We start from the raw sequence: 18,006 nt of genomic DNA on the forward strand, positions 1-18,006 counted from the left end.
GTGACACATGTTCATTTTATGTGAACCATAAAGTACAATATGTATCATGAGTAGATGGATGTATTATCCTTTATTACACTCTCAAATACGATAAAGTTTTTCTTCATCCTCCTGGTTTATTTGTTTTGTTTTCTTCGAGTCAGGTTATGCCAGATGTGGCATCATCTTGCAGGAGGATAACAATCAGCCTATTTGCTGACTGAGAGACTATAGCCACTTAGAGTTGTGCACCCAGAAAGAGGAAAGAGACATTAGGTGAGTCACTAAGCCCAGAGATTTGATTGCTTATACACGCATGGATGCCAAGGAAACAAAAACAACCATTCCAGACAAAGACGAAAACATAAATAGAACCATATGCTCTTTGATATCTATTTATAATTAAGGCAACAAGTCATGTACTGAGAGAACCTGTGAACCAGCTTATCCCCTCCCTTTGCGATTATCCTCTCTATCTTCTAATCATTCTCTCCACTTGCTGTAATGAGGTAATTTGTCTGCAGAACACTGAATGCATGCTGATATCTGAGACTTCTTGAAGTTAAATATTTACTTTATGAGGAACTGTGGACTACTTTCAGGGCATGTGGGAATATAGATGTTAGAACATTTGTAGTGTGGTGTTTTGGGGACTCAAATGAAATTTCTGCCTTTTCAAGTGTCTGCAGGTAATCCGGTTAATCAGTGTCAACAATCAATAGTTAGCATCTTTGAAAACCTTTTCGTGACACAATTGATGTGTTCTTGCACAAATACCCTGATGTCATACCTGAGCAGGGAATTTCCAGACATTTGCTGACTCTGTGCAACAGCTTTCTTTTGTCTCTGCTTTTGTGTTGTGCATATTTATGCAGTAAGACGTGCATCTTTGTACCTGTACGGTCGCTTATTTGTCCCTGTAAAGACCCTGTAGTAGACCAGAAATTCTGTTTATGAGTTAAGAAGACTTAGATGTAAACATTATAAACTGGTCCACCCCAAGGATCGATCCCCCGGCACAAGCAGATTATAATGTATGCGGTGAAGAGCCAGGAGGACCTGTGATTTCTAACTCCTGGAAACCAAACAACCTCCGGCTAAGTGGATGGCACAACACAGAAGAACTACCTCGTTGGGTCAGGACTCCACAGTCTGTTACACCTACAGGCCAGTGGGCACTTGTTCACTTGTACACATCCTAGACAGGGAGGAACGCTGGTTTGAGCGGGACGTCAGTGAGACCATTTACATGAAAAAAGGAAACACACACTTCTGAACTGAGGAGGGCGCCCAAGTGTACATATGCAGCCATTTTCCAACTCTCTCTGTAAGGCACTCATGACGTTTGATCAATGGTCGTGACAGTTTTCATATTATTGATCATTAAACTGACCTCATGGCCCAATGCTAGTCAGTGGTGCTAGTTTCTGTTAGGTTGGGGTTGAGACAGGTTGATGAAGCTTGCAGTCAGAAGAAGTCACTTGGATGAGAGAGGAAATGTTTCTCCCTCTGAAAACATTACAGATGAACAGAATCGACTGTCTGAGAGTTCAGTATATCGTGACTTCCTGTAATAAATACAGGCAGAAATGGTGATATGAAATAATCAGATTGTTATTACAGGCACACCAGAACTTTGAAGCTGAATGCTGAGGTCAGTATGCTAGCAAACTAACAGTAATAATGCTAACATTACTAATGTTTCAAAAGTAATGTTTGCTATTTTAGTTTAGCATGTCAGTGGATTAGCAGGTACGCTGATGAAAATAGCCTGTAATTCTTTTGATATGTGGCTGCAAACCATTAAGGCTTCTTCAGTTTGCTGGATTAAACCAAAGAAGCCTCTTGGATGAAAGGTGAAACCAAAAAGAGGTCCAGCTGCTTTCATTTCAAGCATTTAAGTCTACCATGAACTTTATGACTGAGAACCTACACAGACATTTAGGCACAAACCATAAAATGTAACACAGATTAAATTTTTGACTGAATGAAGGTGCTGGATAAACGTCAACAGATATGTGAATACTTTAATTTTAAAGTAATCTGGATCCCCACTGGGGACCAGTTATGGTTTTTACAGCATCCCATAGCGGTACAATAATTGTCTGGTTTCTTCAAAGCTCAAAGTGTTTGATGGAGAGACGAACCAACAGGCTGAGGTTGTCAACACCAAAGACACTGCTAAAAAGATAACAACAAACTGCATTTAAACTTACACAGAATTATTGGTGGGTACATTTATATAGCACCGATAAGGTGGCACCTCATTGGTTATAACACTGTGATTATTCTGTATGAGGACACATTGTAAAAGATCAGAGTTGCTAAAATATAGCGAGAGTACCAACAGGCTTTTCTTTCATATATTAAAATGACAACATAGAAATAAACAGTTTTAATTGTGTACATGTAACAAATCTAGACAAAAAAAAAAGACGTGGGTCCAGACAACCTTATCAAAAAGCTGATTGTACTGAATATATTTTAGAAGTCAGAAACTGTTATAGTTACAGTTTACACAGTACTTAACCTGTATAACATGGTGAACACAGAGAATTATAATTATGATGTACCTCACTTGTTCTCGGACAGGCTCTTTCATGTCACTGCAGTCCCTTCTTACTTTAGCAAGTGTAGCTCTTCACACATGGGGAGCTAAGATTGCCTTAAAGATGAATTAGTTCATGTTAGCACTCCTGCAAAAGTGCTGTGTCATCACAGACTCACAGTATATTTTACTGAAACCTTGTTATGATTTTTTTTTTTAAAGAAGAAGAAACAAATATCAAAATCAGGTATATTTTAGTGGGTGAGTCACTCGAGACATTTGGGACATGGCTACCTTCACTCAGCTTGGCAACCCAGTATAGTACAGAGCTGACTGAGAAATAGTAGATACACCTGAATAAATACACCTCTTCCTCTTGTTAGTTCAAAATAATCCCATTTCCTTAAGTTAAATCAGCCCCGTGGGTCATTTTGCACTTTCTTTACAGTCCCTGCATTCATCATCATCATCATCATCGTTGTCGTCTCATCACACAGAGACAAAGGAGGTTCAGATCTCTTCATAACATTGTCAAGAGACTGCACTTTTTTTCTCAGGCTCTATGAAAATGTAGCAAACGATCAAAGCAAATCATGTTCACAAGGAGCTGCATGTCATTTTTGGGTAAAGTAAAAGAACAAAAAAAACAAGCAGACTGGAGTTTGTCATACAAACATTTCTCAGAGGCAGAGCTGCTCTGAAGGCAGAAATAATCTCATTAGTTCAGTTATAGTAAAGCTATATTATCTGACCCCACTTGATCAACAACCTGAAGCAAAACTTGTGTCTATATTAAACTGGAGCCTTTTGAAGTCTGAAGTTTAGACTTATGTCTGACAAGTTTCACTTTCACTGTTCACATGTAGCACCGACTCTTCCACCATAACCAGCAAACTGAATTTCAAACACGAATCGTAACAACTTTGTCATCACAGGTTGATGAAGGGAAGCATGATTTGTGGTCTGAGTTATTGTTGTTTTTGTTGTTTGTTTGTTTTTTTGACAAAACTACATGGATGCTACATTTTTCACTTCAAATCCAGTTTCTTTTTCTCTTTTATATTACAAAGTCTCTTAAATACTTCATCTGTTTTTAGTGGGCTTTGCATTGTATGCATCTTGAAGGCACTTGTCCATTAGTTTACACATCTGGCTTGACTGTGTTAAAGCTACAGTGGACAAAATCGTTTTGGCAACAATGAAAAAAAAGAAAATCGATAACCTCCCAGCACGCTGTAATCCAGCAGTTGCAGAGGAAAGTGGACTGCTGCACTTTCTCTGGGTTTTGTTTTCAGGCTTTAAAAAGCTAGCTCATGATCGGCGAGGCAATCCGCACAGACTGGAATAGCTGATCGCCAAGAGGTGAAATAATAATTCTGTGACCACACCATTAAAAAGTAGCTTTATTTAAATCTGACTCCAGATTATCCCACTGTGAAGTGCTGCACCTCTCCCTCCACGTCTGCTCCACTTGGATTGCTAACTCTTGGTGTGCCCATGCTCACTGAATCTCTTCCACCTCTGTTCAAAACAGTCAAACCTCACTTGATGCCAGCTGGGAAAAGAGGACAAACTTGAAGAGAGCCAAAACTGAAAAACTTAGTGCTACCTTCTGACCTCATATGCCTTTTTGGCCTTAAACAAGTCCTCCACTAGAAACTGCTTTCTGGTCTCTGGGCCATTCCCAGCTATGGTCGATAGTGATGATCATCGCTATCATGGTTGTGTTAGTTTGACTTTAAAAAAAGTCTGTTTTGTGTCTGCAAAGCTAGTCATGAGTGGGTGATCCAAACATACCCAGAGCACTTGGAGCTGTGCATGGCTGCACAAAGGGAGAATAACACCAAACTAAATTAATAGACTCTAAATTGCAAGTGTACACCTTTTATCTAAAGAAATGAATTCCAAGCAGGAACATGCAGGACCTTCAGGTGGGAGAGAGAGGTTTGAGTTCTGTGAATTCAATGATGGGAAAGCCATATGAGATGGCTGGTTATTTTTGAACTTTCTCCTTTTTTCTGCCTTTGGTTGATTTCAACCTACTGCAACTCTATCATGAATGCCGTGTACATACAGATTAAATGTGGTTACCATTCCAATCTCTCACCTTATTCAGTTTGCCGGGAATGTTCTTTGGCTTTCCTTATTTACTCTCATATCTATATTTATTTTCACTTTCAGAAGAGCTCTGCCTCATAAATACTCACATTACTAAAAGTACTGTGTGTCAGATTGTGGAACAGGATTCTGTACAGTGACAGGTCAATTGACTGAAGAGCCGTGGAGTGCTGCTGGACGTACGCTCCACTCTCAGACCTCCAGGAGACTCTGAGGCACTGGTTGCTGGTGGTCAGGCTGGAGGCGACAAATGGGCTTGTTGCACATGGGGCACACGCTGCGAATCTCTAACCATTTTAGCAGACACCTGCATAAATGTGGATAGACATGAGGCAAAGACACAAAGTTGCAAAGTTATGTGAAAAGGTTCCGTTTTAACCACGTAGCATCCATCAGATCACCAGAGAAATACTTAAGGTTCCATTTTAGCAACATGTTAAACAAGCACAGTCCCAGAAGCAAGATCATGTTACCTTTTAACTCAGCTCCTTTACATGGATTTTGGCCTTTCAGCTTTCCTATTTTAAGATTTAAACCTGAATACACCAAGTAGGTGAAAAGTCTATATAAAAGGGTCAATATGAACTGAACCTACCCTGCCCCAAAAAAGATCCCTGGCGACCCAGTGATGGTTTAGTGGTTAAAAACACAACAAAAGAGAAATACAGGAACAGTGACAGCTCACACACTTTGTAAACAGCATGTACATTCCAGAAGCTGGTCTAAAACTGCTGCTGTTATTGTCACACCTAAGCTGCAGGGTAAATTCAAGGCTCAGTTACAAAGGTCCTCCTGTTCAAACATGCACGGTCAAGAGTTCTTAGAAATCTGGTAGTCATTTCCTGCGAGCGTTGCTGGGCATCTTTTTCCAAATTCTACGGCCTCGGTGATTGCGTCAGCTGCTAATTGAAGGCAGAGACCAGCAAGAAATTTGCACATGTCGTTTCTCCAGCTGGTCGAGATCCTTGCACATTTCACTAAAACTTTTAAGCTTTAAAAAAGACGAATGGAGCCACGGTCAGGCAGTCAGCTTAGGTGCATGATTACAAGTTTGTGAAACCACTAAAACAAATGAAACATGTTTTGAGTTTGGAGTTTTCGTAACATGGAGTCAGTTGTTTGCTCTCATGAAGGTTTGATAATTACCATGGAATGATGTACTAAACAACTTACTTTTTGTGAAAAGCATGGGAACACGGGCACACTCCAAGCTCGTCCCTGCTGCGAAACTCTTCCAAGCACACCGCACATGTTTGCTGAAAAGGCCAAATGACGGTTTAATTCAAAATTCAAAACGACTACCTTTTTTTTTACACTTATTGTGTAACATCTGGGTGTGATTTCACAATAGAGACCATCTTTTCATTCGCTCATTGGTAGCTTAAAAGTTACATTAAGATATAGCAGTTACTATAATTTTTCAGAGATCTTCCTGAAGCACACATTTATTGCTAGCAGTGAGTACCTCGCCTGTTTCTCTTGGGTGAATAACCACAATACCAATTTTGGCATTTAATCAGTTATTCGATTGCTTTACTTTTCCAAAATCTAGTTACGCTTATTATGATGTATCAAACTGCTAAAATAATGAATTATAAATACATAACATCTAGCACAAAGTGGTAGCTACAGTCATGAAGCCATGCCCGTGGAGCACCTGTAACAGCCATAACTTAAAGTAAAGTCTGCAGGACTTTATCAGTGGCTCCTACACAATGTGGCTTCAGTTCACTGAGTTTTGTGGGCATTTGTTTATGCACAAAGGTCCTGTCACAGCGTGTCAGCTGGGTTGAGGTCTGGACTTTGACTGGGTAACTTTGATTCTTTTCTTTTTTTACCCATGCGGGTTGTAGATTTGCATCTGTACCTGGGATCACTGACCTGTTTTATGACCCAGTTTGGGTCAAGCTTTATCTGTCAGACAGATGGCATATTTGACTCAGAATACTTTGGTATACAAAGGAGTTAATGGCTGACTCAGTGACTGCAAGGTGCCCAGGCCCTGTAGACTGACCAGATCACTAAAAGCCAAATGTGAGGCAAAAACTGTTTTTGTGTAGGAGAAAGCGGGATGACAATGCTGAAAAGTAGACTGAAATTTGTCACATCGAACTTGAAAATAAAACTCCAATCAATTGTGCATGTTACCAGATTGTAAATTACTATGTATGGGCCAACTATGCACCTGTTTTATTTCACTGCTATTTCAGCAGTTTGTATGTTTCACTTTTGATTAATCTAAATCTAGATGCCAAATCCATAGATTGGCATACTTTTTTCAGCCATATCTGACAATTTTTGCCATTTTTATCCAATTATGACCCCAAAAATCATTGTGTTAGTTCACACCATAGTTCCCTCCTGTGGGAAAACGAAAAATAACTCTAGCAAAGAAGACAAAAATTCTTTCTAAGAACATACTGCCACTTCATTTTTGTTGTAGAAGTTTGCATCATATTCAACAAAATCTGCTAGTTACATCTGATGACTTGTAATATTCGCTGAAGAGTATGGCATCGGACAGGTGACTATCTGACTATCATAAAAAACCTTCCCTTCATATATACTGGGTAAATGCTAGACTTTAGAGTCTATTTAAAATGTGGCTGTTATTTACTGTCATAATTTCAATGAAGCAGTACAGGTGTACTTAGTTTTTCACAGGACTGCCTAGATTACTCTGAGTGAAAACTTTCACATGACTGTAATTGCTGTAGCTAGCTAAACCTCAAAACCAGCAGCTAATGGTTAAAAAAGTAGTTCTAAAAGTAACTGGCAGGTTTTACATAATGTATAATGCTTTTACATGGTCTCCTCTTATTTGACCTTTAAAAATATGATGGCATTTTGTCATAAGAGTCAAAGGAGTAGGATGAAGTTTACACTTATCTGATCCTATCCTATATTTATGCTGCAGTCACACCAAACAATGGTTCCCTATTTCTTTGGTTGAATTATAGATTTACTACAGCTCAGCAGTAAATTAGGCTTCCATTTAATCCCTTTATTTGGTTTTGCTTTTCACAGTTTAAATCACTTAACAAAAAGGATGTATAACAAATATCTTTTAAATAGTTAACACTGGCTCTGGTTCCTGTTCATCTCAGCCCAGTTTGCCCCTTTAACTTACACCAAGTAGGCTCAGTTTCTTCTCCGCTCCTTTTAAAACAACCTGTTGAGAAGAAGGGATTTGTGTAAAATATATACATATAAATGGCAGTTCTCTAGAAAAAGCGCAAGTGTAACTGGATTACAATTTGGCACTTGTCATATTGGTCACAATATCAATATATTACCTCGTTGTAGCCGTACTGCCCTCTAGCACCTCGTCGCCTCAGTCTGTGAAGCACAAATAAGAAACATATTATTATTTAGATACATGAAAGCTCTAAACTATGTCTGATGCTTCCACATCTGTCTTCACCATTACAAGTCTTGTCATGCTGTAGGAATCAGCTGGGATAGTACTTTGAGCAGGCCTGGAATTCACACAACGTGAAATTCATGTATCAGCCTGTCCATCCACTCTTGTACTGAGCAGAACTGTAACTCTGTCAGGAATGTGCGCTTGTAGGAAAAAAATCTGGCTGAAATTCAGTTTTACTGCACTGATCACAAGCTGTGTAAAGCATAAATAGATTAGCATTATTTTGGGTTTGGGGAACAAGCAAATAGCTAGTTCACCAATCCCTTACTAAATTTGAAGGATAAGTAAAAGCACCTTTGTCTCCAGGGTATCTTCGCTACACCTTTGCTAGTGAAACCACAATATGACTGATGAAACATGACTTCATCAATCCATTTACACTGACTTTTTCCAGGAATGCTAGTGCTTGAAAGCAGCACCCTGTCCTAAACCTGTTCTGTCAGCACTTCATTTTGTCAAACAACAATGTTCCATGTATTTCCACATAATGCAATGACAGCGGAAAATACTATCTCCTAATGTTCAGAGTCAGCCATTAAGATCTGCTCATGTGAACCCACCCCATAATATAATTTAGCTTGTTTCAGCTGGACTGATAGTTTCATGTGACTCATTTCAACTCCCATATGAATGCCAAATGATAAAAGATGATACGAAGAAATGAGTCTGGCTGTGGATGAAACACAGTTGCAAGAAACTGAGAAATAAGATGTTTTGTTTTGTAACACACTCCAATATAGGTAAAAAAAAAAATCCTGTATAAGTGAATGGAGGATTAAATATGTCTTGGAACTATTTTTGATTCTTTTGTTATTTGTATTTGTAAGTTAGGTGTACAATTCTGTCTACTTAACAACAGATTTTATGATGTTTATTAAAAGAGAAAGACCCATTTACTATTTGGAATTAGAGACCAATTCCGCTGAGAGTCTGACAGACTTAGAATGAATTAATGCACATGACTAAATGGTGACTAGTTCATAGAAACACACAAATATAAGAGTTTTGTAGAGCTATCTGATGCAGGAGCTCTAAAGCTGCACTGCCTTTTGTCCTGTACCTGAACAGGTAGCAGCAGAAGATGAGGCTGAGCATGAGGATGAAGAGGCCAATGCCCAGGATGATTATGTAGACGTTGAGCGGCAGTTCGTGCAATGTTTCTGATGTCATCTTGCAGTAAGGATCAGAGTTCTGCAGTCCGAGGTTACATAGACACCCTAAGAGAATAGGATACACACAGAGGAAAAAGACTGCACCCAGTGTATAAACTACCTCAACCTGTATTAAAACAGCTAGAGCAACACAGTTTGGCTCACAAGAAAACTACTTCCATAACTACTTGCACGTTAGTGTAAACCGGTCCCACCACAATAGCTTAACACAGCTGATTTTTTATACTAAGGAAATTTGCTTTAATGACATAATAAACATTTTAGTTGTTCAGATTTATGAAAAGGTATTTTGAGCTATATAATAAATACCTATAGCAGCAATCATTTATGAATAGTTTCAAATTAAAATACAGTTAATTATTAAACTGGATCATTTTATAATATCAGTGTATAATATTTCCATAATACGTTGGTAGTGGCCTGTATGTAAGGCTCACTGTTCATATATCTTGACACAAAGAACAAGCCACTCATGAATATACTGTTGGTGATAATGCAAATACGGATTCATGGTTTCTCATGCCTGATTGTATGGCAACACAATAAACAAAGCTATTAGTCAGCTAATTCAGCTGTGGAATTAAAATGCCAACAGAAATCATTAGGAAAGAAAGAAAGCATGCTTGCTTTTTCTGCACAGAATATTTATGACCTAAATAGTTTGCAAAATTCATAAAGATGTGGGAAAGCTTCTATTTAATTTTATTCTGAACAATTTATGTCCTTTGTCTGTAGTTCTGAAATGACCCTAATAGCCCAATATGTTATAGAGACATATATATATGTGCACAAAAGGAAAGGAAAAGCTAATATACACAATTGTTTTTTAATTTTTTTAAACAATTTTTTGCAATGCTTCATAACTATACTGTTTAACAGGTTCTTTTTGTTCTCTTCAGACTTGTCACTAGAAAACTCTGATGAACCAGATGTACCCTACTTGCCCGGCATCAAGTGGCAGATAAATTTATCCCTTTGCTAGGAAGCTAATGCCCATTTACCTAGCTGTAATGTTCGAACTTTTATTTTGAAATCACCGGATGTAGATAGGTACGCCGGCTGTGTGTTCATGTGCTAGCTTAGCAGTTTACAGTTGCGTGGATGCTTGTTCTATATATACGGAATAAAAGAATCAGTATGAAGACTCCGAGGCGATTTCTTCATAAGCAGTGAAGACACAACACTAGCTATTATCTTCATATCAAAACGTTGCCATTAGCTACTTAGCTAAAGGCTATGTAGCCTTAGCTAAAGGCTATGTAGCCATTAGCTTGACCAGAGTAGTAGCTAAGAGCTAAGGACTGATCAACGTGTAACATTTAGCAGCTACAACCAGAACTTTCCTCGGCAGTTGTTGGACAACAAGTAGCCTAGAGTTGTTATCAGTTGTTAATGTTGCCTGCATTAGCAAACATTTTAGCCTTTAAAACCAGGCTGTTAAACTTGTTTCAAAAAATATACTAGTCTGGACTTCCCATGTGTGTCACGTTGCTATTTTAGATCAAGGGAATGAAGGTCAACAACATAAGTTTAACACCTGTGTGTATAAACACATTTTTATGTGAGTATTAGACCACCCAGCTCCACCAGAGGTTTCGGTTGGGCTCACTAAAAAGAGCCGGCTCTTTCGGCTCCGAACCGGCTCTTCAGGTTGTTTTGTTGCTTTAATTAATTTATTATTAACAATAATATAAAATTATGCACAAAAGGAATTACTAATGTACAAAAAAAGTGGTTTTATTTATATATGTTTATATATAAATATATGCGGTGGCCCCTAGAGACAAAACACGTACAAACTCCAAAACACATTTCTAGCATGAACTGAACTTCCAAAACAGAGCTACCTAGATCACTTAAATTACACAATTGAAAGCATGAAAGCATATGTGTGTTGTTTATGTATTTATACACAAGCATTCATATATAGTCAAATAATTTTTAAAAAAAAAGTTAATTTACCTGTTATTACCACACACCAAATCCGGTGGTTGGTACTTGCTGGCTTGTGTAGCCACTAGGTAACAAAAGCTCAACACTGCCCCTAACATCCTGGAGCACTTCTGTTGTCTTTTGTACGTGTTTTGAGTTTTTATGTGCTTCTGAGTTTTTACATGCTTTGGAGTTTGTACGTGTTTCAGAGTTCGTATGTGATTTGAAGTTTGTATGCGCTTTGTCTCTAGGGGCCACTGTAAATATACGTTTATTTATTCACTCCACATAAAATGTAATAAATAAATCATATAATACAAAAATAAACTATTCACATTTCAACTTTTAACTATTTAAATTTTCAGCTTTTTCCTTTTACAAATTTAAAGTGAAATACCACAAAACACTGCAAACCACAACACAATTAAATATAAATTATAATATGAAAATAAAAAGAACATGCATATTCTCTGTCATATGGACCTGCATGAATAAACTTTCTGAATCCTTTGTCCCTGGCTCTTTCTGTCTTTCCCTCCCGCTCTGTTCCTGTGCTACTGAGCATAACTACCGCCCCTCCCCCCCTCTGCCCAGCATAAAGCACAAGGCTCGCATGTTGAGTGAAGCGGGAAAAAAGTGCGAGAGAGGGTGAGAGAGAAAAAACAAAACAACAAAAAACCCACGGCTAGCGATAAGGAGCCGGCTCGCGTCGTTCATGTCAAACACCCGGCTCTAAGAGCCATTTCGTTCGCGACCGACCCATCACTACTCCACAGTGGATGTAGGGTTGGGTTTTAGGGGGTGCACTCTTGTGTCTGTGCAGTCTGTAAAGCCTGGCACACGAGCTGCACACGACATCTGTGTAGCCTCTTGTCTCAAATTGCAAACTGCTTACCCTGTTAGCATTCTTAGATAGAGTGTTTGAATTCAGGGGAAAGTTGTGGGAAAGTATTGTGGGATTTTGGGGTCAGATTTTTGTTTCTGGTGATGTTTGCTATCCTCATGATGAAGACAGAGAAAACAAGCAGCTTTCCACACCCTAAAATAGACCGACTTTAATATGAACTTTTATATCTCTCCTTGCATCACAAAGGAATGTGTTCTACTTGCTTTTTGGCCCAACACCCCTTAGTTTAGCTTGGGGAGAAACAAGTTCTTAGCCTGAGGCGTTTGAGCAAGGCACTTTTCATTCCATGCAACAAACGTCAGGTTTAAACCACAGTAATTAATGTTTTCACAAGACTAAAGTGCAAGAAGTTAAGCTACAGTGGAGGAAGTCTGGTTCAGAAGTCACTCTCTAATGGACAAGGGTCACTGCAGCAGGTGACAGTCTCAGGGGGTTTTAGGAGGAGGGTTAAGGAGGACGTCTGGACGAAGGAGGTAATCTTAGCACGATGCTAGTAAATCATTGATAGTGGAGCACTAAAGGCTAGGCTACTGTGCACATGCATTAGTTGGGGATAGGCTTATATCATTGTTAAACATGACTAGTTTTATTTTGATGTGTTTTGGATGGAAAATTTGTAGAAATGTGTAGCATAAAAATCTTTAAGATGATTAAGTAGGAAAAACTTTTTTGCAGTCATTTTTTTAAAATTATAAAAATAGTAAAACATGTTGTGGCCTAGTTGTTACTGTTGTCATAACTTCATGACATCAGGATAGGGTTGGGTCAGCTCTTCACTAATCTAGTGACTGGAAAGTCCTTCCTCACCTCATAGTAACAATTATATATAAACATGTCTTACCTACAAACAGCTTAATAATGTATAAATCAGTTGCTAGAAAACACCAGTAGCATTATCCAATCAAAATCAGTTGACTATGTATAAGGAAATCGTGGTGGAACAGCTTAATATAACTCTTTTAGGAGGGCAAACTGGCTCCAGGTCACTTACCGTTACACCAGTGGACAGGATGCATCAAATGTTCATATAGCAAACCCAGTAAGCCGTTCCAGTATCACAAACTATGATTTGCACAACTTTTCTGGGATTGTTTCCAGCACTGAAAATGATGTCCGCCTCCAGGTTCCTCTTATACCTGTGTTAAATCCTTGTGGTCTAGAGTCAGTACACCTGATCAGAGACACCTAGGACCTTGAACACAATGTTTCAGTCTGCTGGGATGATTTTACCCCATGAATGTCATAAAAAACATCCACTTATGTGAGATTTTGACTCCCAGACGGCTGCGAATGTATCAGAGGTAGAAACTAAAGTGCTCCTTTGTGCATTCCCCACAAATGACAAAGAATCCGAGTTGTGCTGATGAGAAGACACCAATGTCACTGACAAGACAAGGAAATGTATTCCAAATCCCATACAGCACTTTTGTTATGAGCCTCTGGCTTTGTTTCCCCCTTCAAAACACTGTGACAAGGCTGTCCTTCCCTTCCTCTTCTTCTGTTCTCTTTTCCCTTTCTTCTCACTCCTCTGTCCGCTCCTTTTAGATCTCCACGCCGCTTTCGTCCTCTCTGGCTGTGAAAACCTGCCGTTGCCAATTATGGAGAGACAAAGGGAGGGACGTGGACGGGTTCTCCCGGCAGCACAGCCAGCCAAGCAGGCAGGCAGCCTCTCAGTGTTCCCGTGGAAAGCAGCAACTCATCTCTTCCCCCGGCTTCCTGCTGTGAACACAGAACACGGGGAGGTATGTCAATGCAGGAAGACAATGCAGCCAATGGTAACTCAAACCTAGGGTCTCCTCTCTCCGCCTGTGGTTTCTTTTTTTTCTCTTTTCTTCTCACATTCACTCTCCTTCCTCGTCTCTCTTCCCCACGTTCTCTGTCTAAAGGTCTCAGTTTGTAAACAGATCCCTGCTCATGTGATTTGCTGTCTGCATCATAGCTCTGCTTTCACCGCCCCCTCCTTCCTCCCTCCTTCCCAGCTCGCCTGCATGCCCTCCTTTTACCCCTCTGGGTTTTCCTTCCACCCACTCTCTCCCCCACCCCATCCCCACCTTCCTATGCAGCTGCAAGCTATTATTGAAGTAGCTGCAGAGCAGATGGCAGACAGGCAGATGAGGGGAAAGTCAGCGATATGACAGTTGAAAGATAGTTTGATTAATTAGATGCAGTGTTTTCCACTGATAAACAGCAACTCGCTTTGTTTATGCAAAACTCGTAACCCGAACCAAAGGGGAATTTTGAATCCCTCAAAACTTCCATAAGCCAACTTCCAACTGAACTAAAAATGTAACTGCCTCTGGGCCCTTGCCCATGTATAAAAATAGCTTCAATAAGCTCAATAATCGTAAAGATAAGTGTCAATTGCAGGCGATAAGACAGGAAGAGAGATGTTAGCAGATAGCTAATCATGATAGGTAAACATGGAAGGAATATGACACAGAAAGACAGAAGGTTCAGTACAGCTGTTATTGACAGACAGATGGATGGGTGTGTCACTGTGTTTGCTGGTTGTTGCTTTCACCTTTCCAGTGCTTTCACCTGTACAAATGAACCTAGCCAAAGGTAAACAGTCCAGAAAAACCACTGTAAATGCAGCCTGAGGTTATGGGCCAGGAAAAAAAAGGAAGAAATGTAGAGCTCTGCTAAGTGAGGATTAACGGGTTCAATGAGTTTCTACCCTCAGACCTGCTTTTATAGAAGAAAAATTACAACCCGCCTTATGACTTCAGCTTTTGGCCAGTAAATACTTTTGTTCAGGAGTGAATAATAAATGTTTCATCTCACGAAGAATCACATTAAAAAGAAAAAAGTTATTTAAGTAGCTATAAAAAAAACTGGTTATGGGACTTCTGTGATTTCTTAACGGTACAACGTGTAAAATCTAACCACTAGATGTCAGTACATGGCAGATTACGGTTAACTGAATGCTTTTTTCTTACTCCTCCCAATTTAAGTGCATAATCCTGTCTATGGTGGCCACTGTAGGACAAACAACTCGGCCAACAGTACAATTGTAGCGAGTGTTTGCTGTCAGTTAGCTGTTTATGCCACATCTATTTCTCCGAAGGAGGCTGTAAAACTTTCCGAAAAGACTCCGATATGCCTCGATTGTCATGGTTCCCTGTGTCTCCCCAGCGATCTCGGTGTTGCTGTTGTTGCTTTCTCTCTCTGGCCTTTCTCTCTCGCTCGCCTCTGCTGGGGTTCCCACCTCTGGCCCATGCCCTTGCAAGTAATCACGCACCTGCAGCTCATTGTCCTGAACTTCAGCCACTATTTAGGCGACAGCTCAGCGTTTCTCATCACTGGATCGTTGTACGACACTCACCAATGTAGCCCCGACTCTTTCCTGTGTATCGTCGTTTCTCGTGTTTCCCTGGCTTCTAATTGTCTTCCCCTGTACATAGATCTTCTTGGACCCATCCCCGTTTCCACCCCTGGAGTTGCAATCTTGATTGTTTTGGTGAGTGGTGTGTGTGGCCAAAGAAGTGTGTGGCTTTCCCCCTCCTTCCCTGGATTCCCTGGAGCCCTATTCCCCACGCACTTTGTATATAGCACTCGGTGATCGTGTAAATAAACTGTTTATTCTCAACATCAACAGAGTCCTGCGCCTGAGTTCACTCGTTCGTTGTGACATCAATGAATCAGTGAAGCTCACGTGTCCGTTTCAGCGATACCAAGGTGAGTTATGGAGAATATTCCAGAATATTCTGTCAGTAAGCGCTGCTGTTAGCTGCTGTTAGCTGCTGTTAGCCAATGTAAGAAACTTGAAACTGTCTTGTTGATCTAACATCAATGGACTCGGCCACTTAGTGAATAAACTCTTACACGATCTGATACTTTAATCAAACTGTTTATCATCTGACAAAGTAATTGCGACAGTATTGAGAATAACCAAACATATTCATTCACGATTTCAACTTCAGTTAAGGAGATGACGCTTGAGTTGAGGAGGAATAATGAGAAGGACGATGAAAATATACACATAAAAATATTAAATGGTCACATATAGTTTGAAAGAAGTATTTGTGGTCTTTAAATTAAAAGTAACTTTTAAGACATACTACATGTGTTACTGGTCTCAAGCCACAGACAAAAAAACACAACTGGGCATAACAGCAATATCCACCTCAGTCACTGTATACATGAAGTCAGCATAACATGCAAACCAGTGCCTGCCCCCATGTATTTTTAATGGTTTCATTCTAAGTTTATGACAATGCATGAATTTGATGGATGATGTAATTAAACACTAATCAGTGTATATTTATGAGTACAACATTCCTTTTTTTCTTTACATAACCTGAAAAAATTACTTATTGTACCTTTTAAGCTGAGTGAGTCTAGCAAAATCAATTTCCTGCTCAGTTGATGTGTGATATAAGTGCTATAATATAAAATTAAAATGGAAATAGAATGAGGTAAAAGTGATTTATTTGTTTTTGTATGTCAGAAATATTTATAACTGAGAAAAATATCCAGTTAACATTAAAAGAAACAATAATGTAAAGTATACGTATTCCATGTTCAGTCTGTGCGGCTGCTTCGGAGAATCCAATGGTCCATCTAGTGGTTGTTGTGCAGAAGTGCAGCACGGGCTCAGTGCAGCTCCTGAAAGTAGAATTGAGTTCACAGAAAACCCATTCACATTAAACTCGAGACTCTAATAATTATCCAGACACAAAGCCATCTCAGTCCTTTAAGTAGGACTCAAACTCCTTTAGCATTGTCCCAGGAAGTCCCACACAGTTTGCCATCTGATCTGTTATTGCTTTGTGGTCGATGGTCTCAGTTGCAGAACTAAGATCCTGTGATACTAAAATCTGCCATTCACTATGTTTAGGTTAAACGTGGTTAAACTGCTAATTGTAAGACATCAAAGCAGTTGTTTAATTCCAAAAAGCTGCTCAGTTGATTAAAAACAGCAACTTGTCCCTTGGCTTTAAATAAAATGTAACAGGGGCCAAAAGAAAACAAAATTATTATAATTATTCTGTCAACTGTTCAGTGGCAAGGTGTGTTTCTAATTCCTGTATTACACAATGCATCCTGATTATACATTGATCAGTCATAACATTATGATCACCTGCCTAAAACTGTGTTGTGTTGCTAACAAAGACCTTGTGCTGGCACCAAGATGTTAGCAACAGATTCTTTAAGTCTTGTAACTTGTGAGGCGGGGCCTCCATGCATCTGACTTGTTTGCCCGGTACACAGATGCTCGATTGGATTGAGACCTGGAGGATTTGGAGGCCAAGTCAACACCTCAAACTCGTTGTTGTGCTCCTCAAACCGTTCCTGAAGCATTTTTGCTTACTACCAGTTTTGCCTTACTTGTCTGTGGCTATGCAGCCCCATTCACAGCAAACCGATACACTGTGTATTGTGACATCTTCCTATCAGAACCAGCATTAACTTTTTGTGCAGTTTGAGCCACAGTAGCTTGTCTGCTGGATTGGACCACCAGCCTTCACTCACCATGTGTATCAGTGTCTTGGCCCATGATCATTGGTTCACCACTGTTACCTCCTTGGATCACTTTTGATAGATACTGACCACTGCAGACCAGGAACACCCCACAAGAACTGGAGATCTGGAGATGCCCAAAGCTGACCCAGCCATCCAGCCATCACATTTTGGACCTTGTGCTTTTTACTGACTCTAGCACAGCAACTTTGAGGAAAAAATGGCCACTTGCTCTCTAATATATCCCACTCAGGTTCCATGATCACTGTGCATGTTGGTTGTGTTATTGTTTCCCATCTTTTAAGCTCCTGTTTTCTCTGGTTTTAATCATGTAACACATGTAATGCAGAAATAATGGGTCCAGCTCTACAGCAGCATTTACATTTATTATTATACTGAAGTTGTGTTATTGTTGCTTTTGTGTTGATCTGTATATGTAACAGCATGCAGAGGTCACAGG

The 18,006-nt window shown here is 39.6% G+C and overlaps 1 protein-coding gene and 1 long non-coding RNA gene across 3 annotated transcripts; one reads left to right on the forward strand and one right to left on the reverse strand.

Annotated features, from left to right (window-relative positions):
• Nucleotides 1-1,989: 1,989 nt before the first annotated feature.
• On the reverse strand, nucleotides 1,990-14,053 carry LOC309720138 (RING finger protein 122-like). 2 transcript variants are annotated; one of them, XM_082556733.1, is made up of 6 exons: nucleotides 13,075-14,053; nucleotides 9,133-9,289; nucleotides 7,942-7,984; nucleotides 7,776-7,817; nucleotides 5,819-5,901; nucleotides 1,990-4,952 (listed from the first exon to the last, which is right to left on the reverse strand). In XM_082556733.1, exons 1-6 carry the CDS (start codon nucleotides 13,097-13,099, stop codon nucleotides 4,838-4,840), a joined length of 465 nt encoding a protein of 154 aa, XP_082412859.1. In that variant the 5' UTR covers nucleotides 13,100-14,053; the 3' UTR covers nucleotides 1,990-4,837. The 2 variants fall into 2 exon arrangements, with proteins under 2 accessions (XP_082412859.1, XP_082412860.1); XM_082556734.1 differs by lacking the exon at nucleotides 13,075-14,053 and adding an exon at nucleotides 11,207-11,282.
• A 1,012-nt stretch (nucleotides 14,054-15,065) lies between these two features.
• On the forward strand, nucleotides 15,066-17,378 carry LOC309719863. The gene is made up of 3 exons (XR_014280342.1): nucleotides 15,066-15,543; nucleotides 15,682-15,761; nucleotides 17,298-17,378. It is a non-coding gene; the product is annotated as an uncharacterized lncRNA (long non-coding RNA).
• Nucleotides 17,379-18,006: the final 628 nt, after the last annotated feature.

The sequence above is a fragment of the Aulonocara stuartgranti genome, assembly GCF_965226115.1.
Source record: "Aulonocara stuartgranti genome assembly, chromosome: 13".
NCBI lineage: Eukaryota > Metazoa > Chordata > Actinopteri > Cichliformes > Cichlidae > Aulonocara > Aulonocara stuartgranti.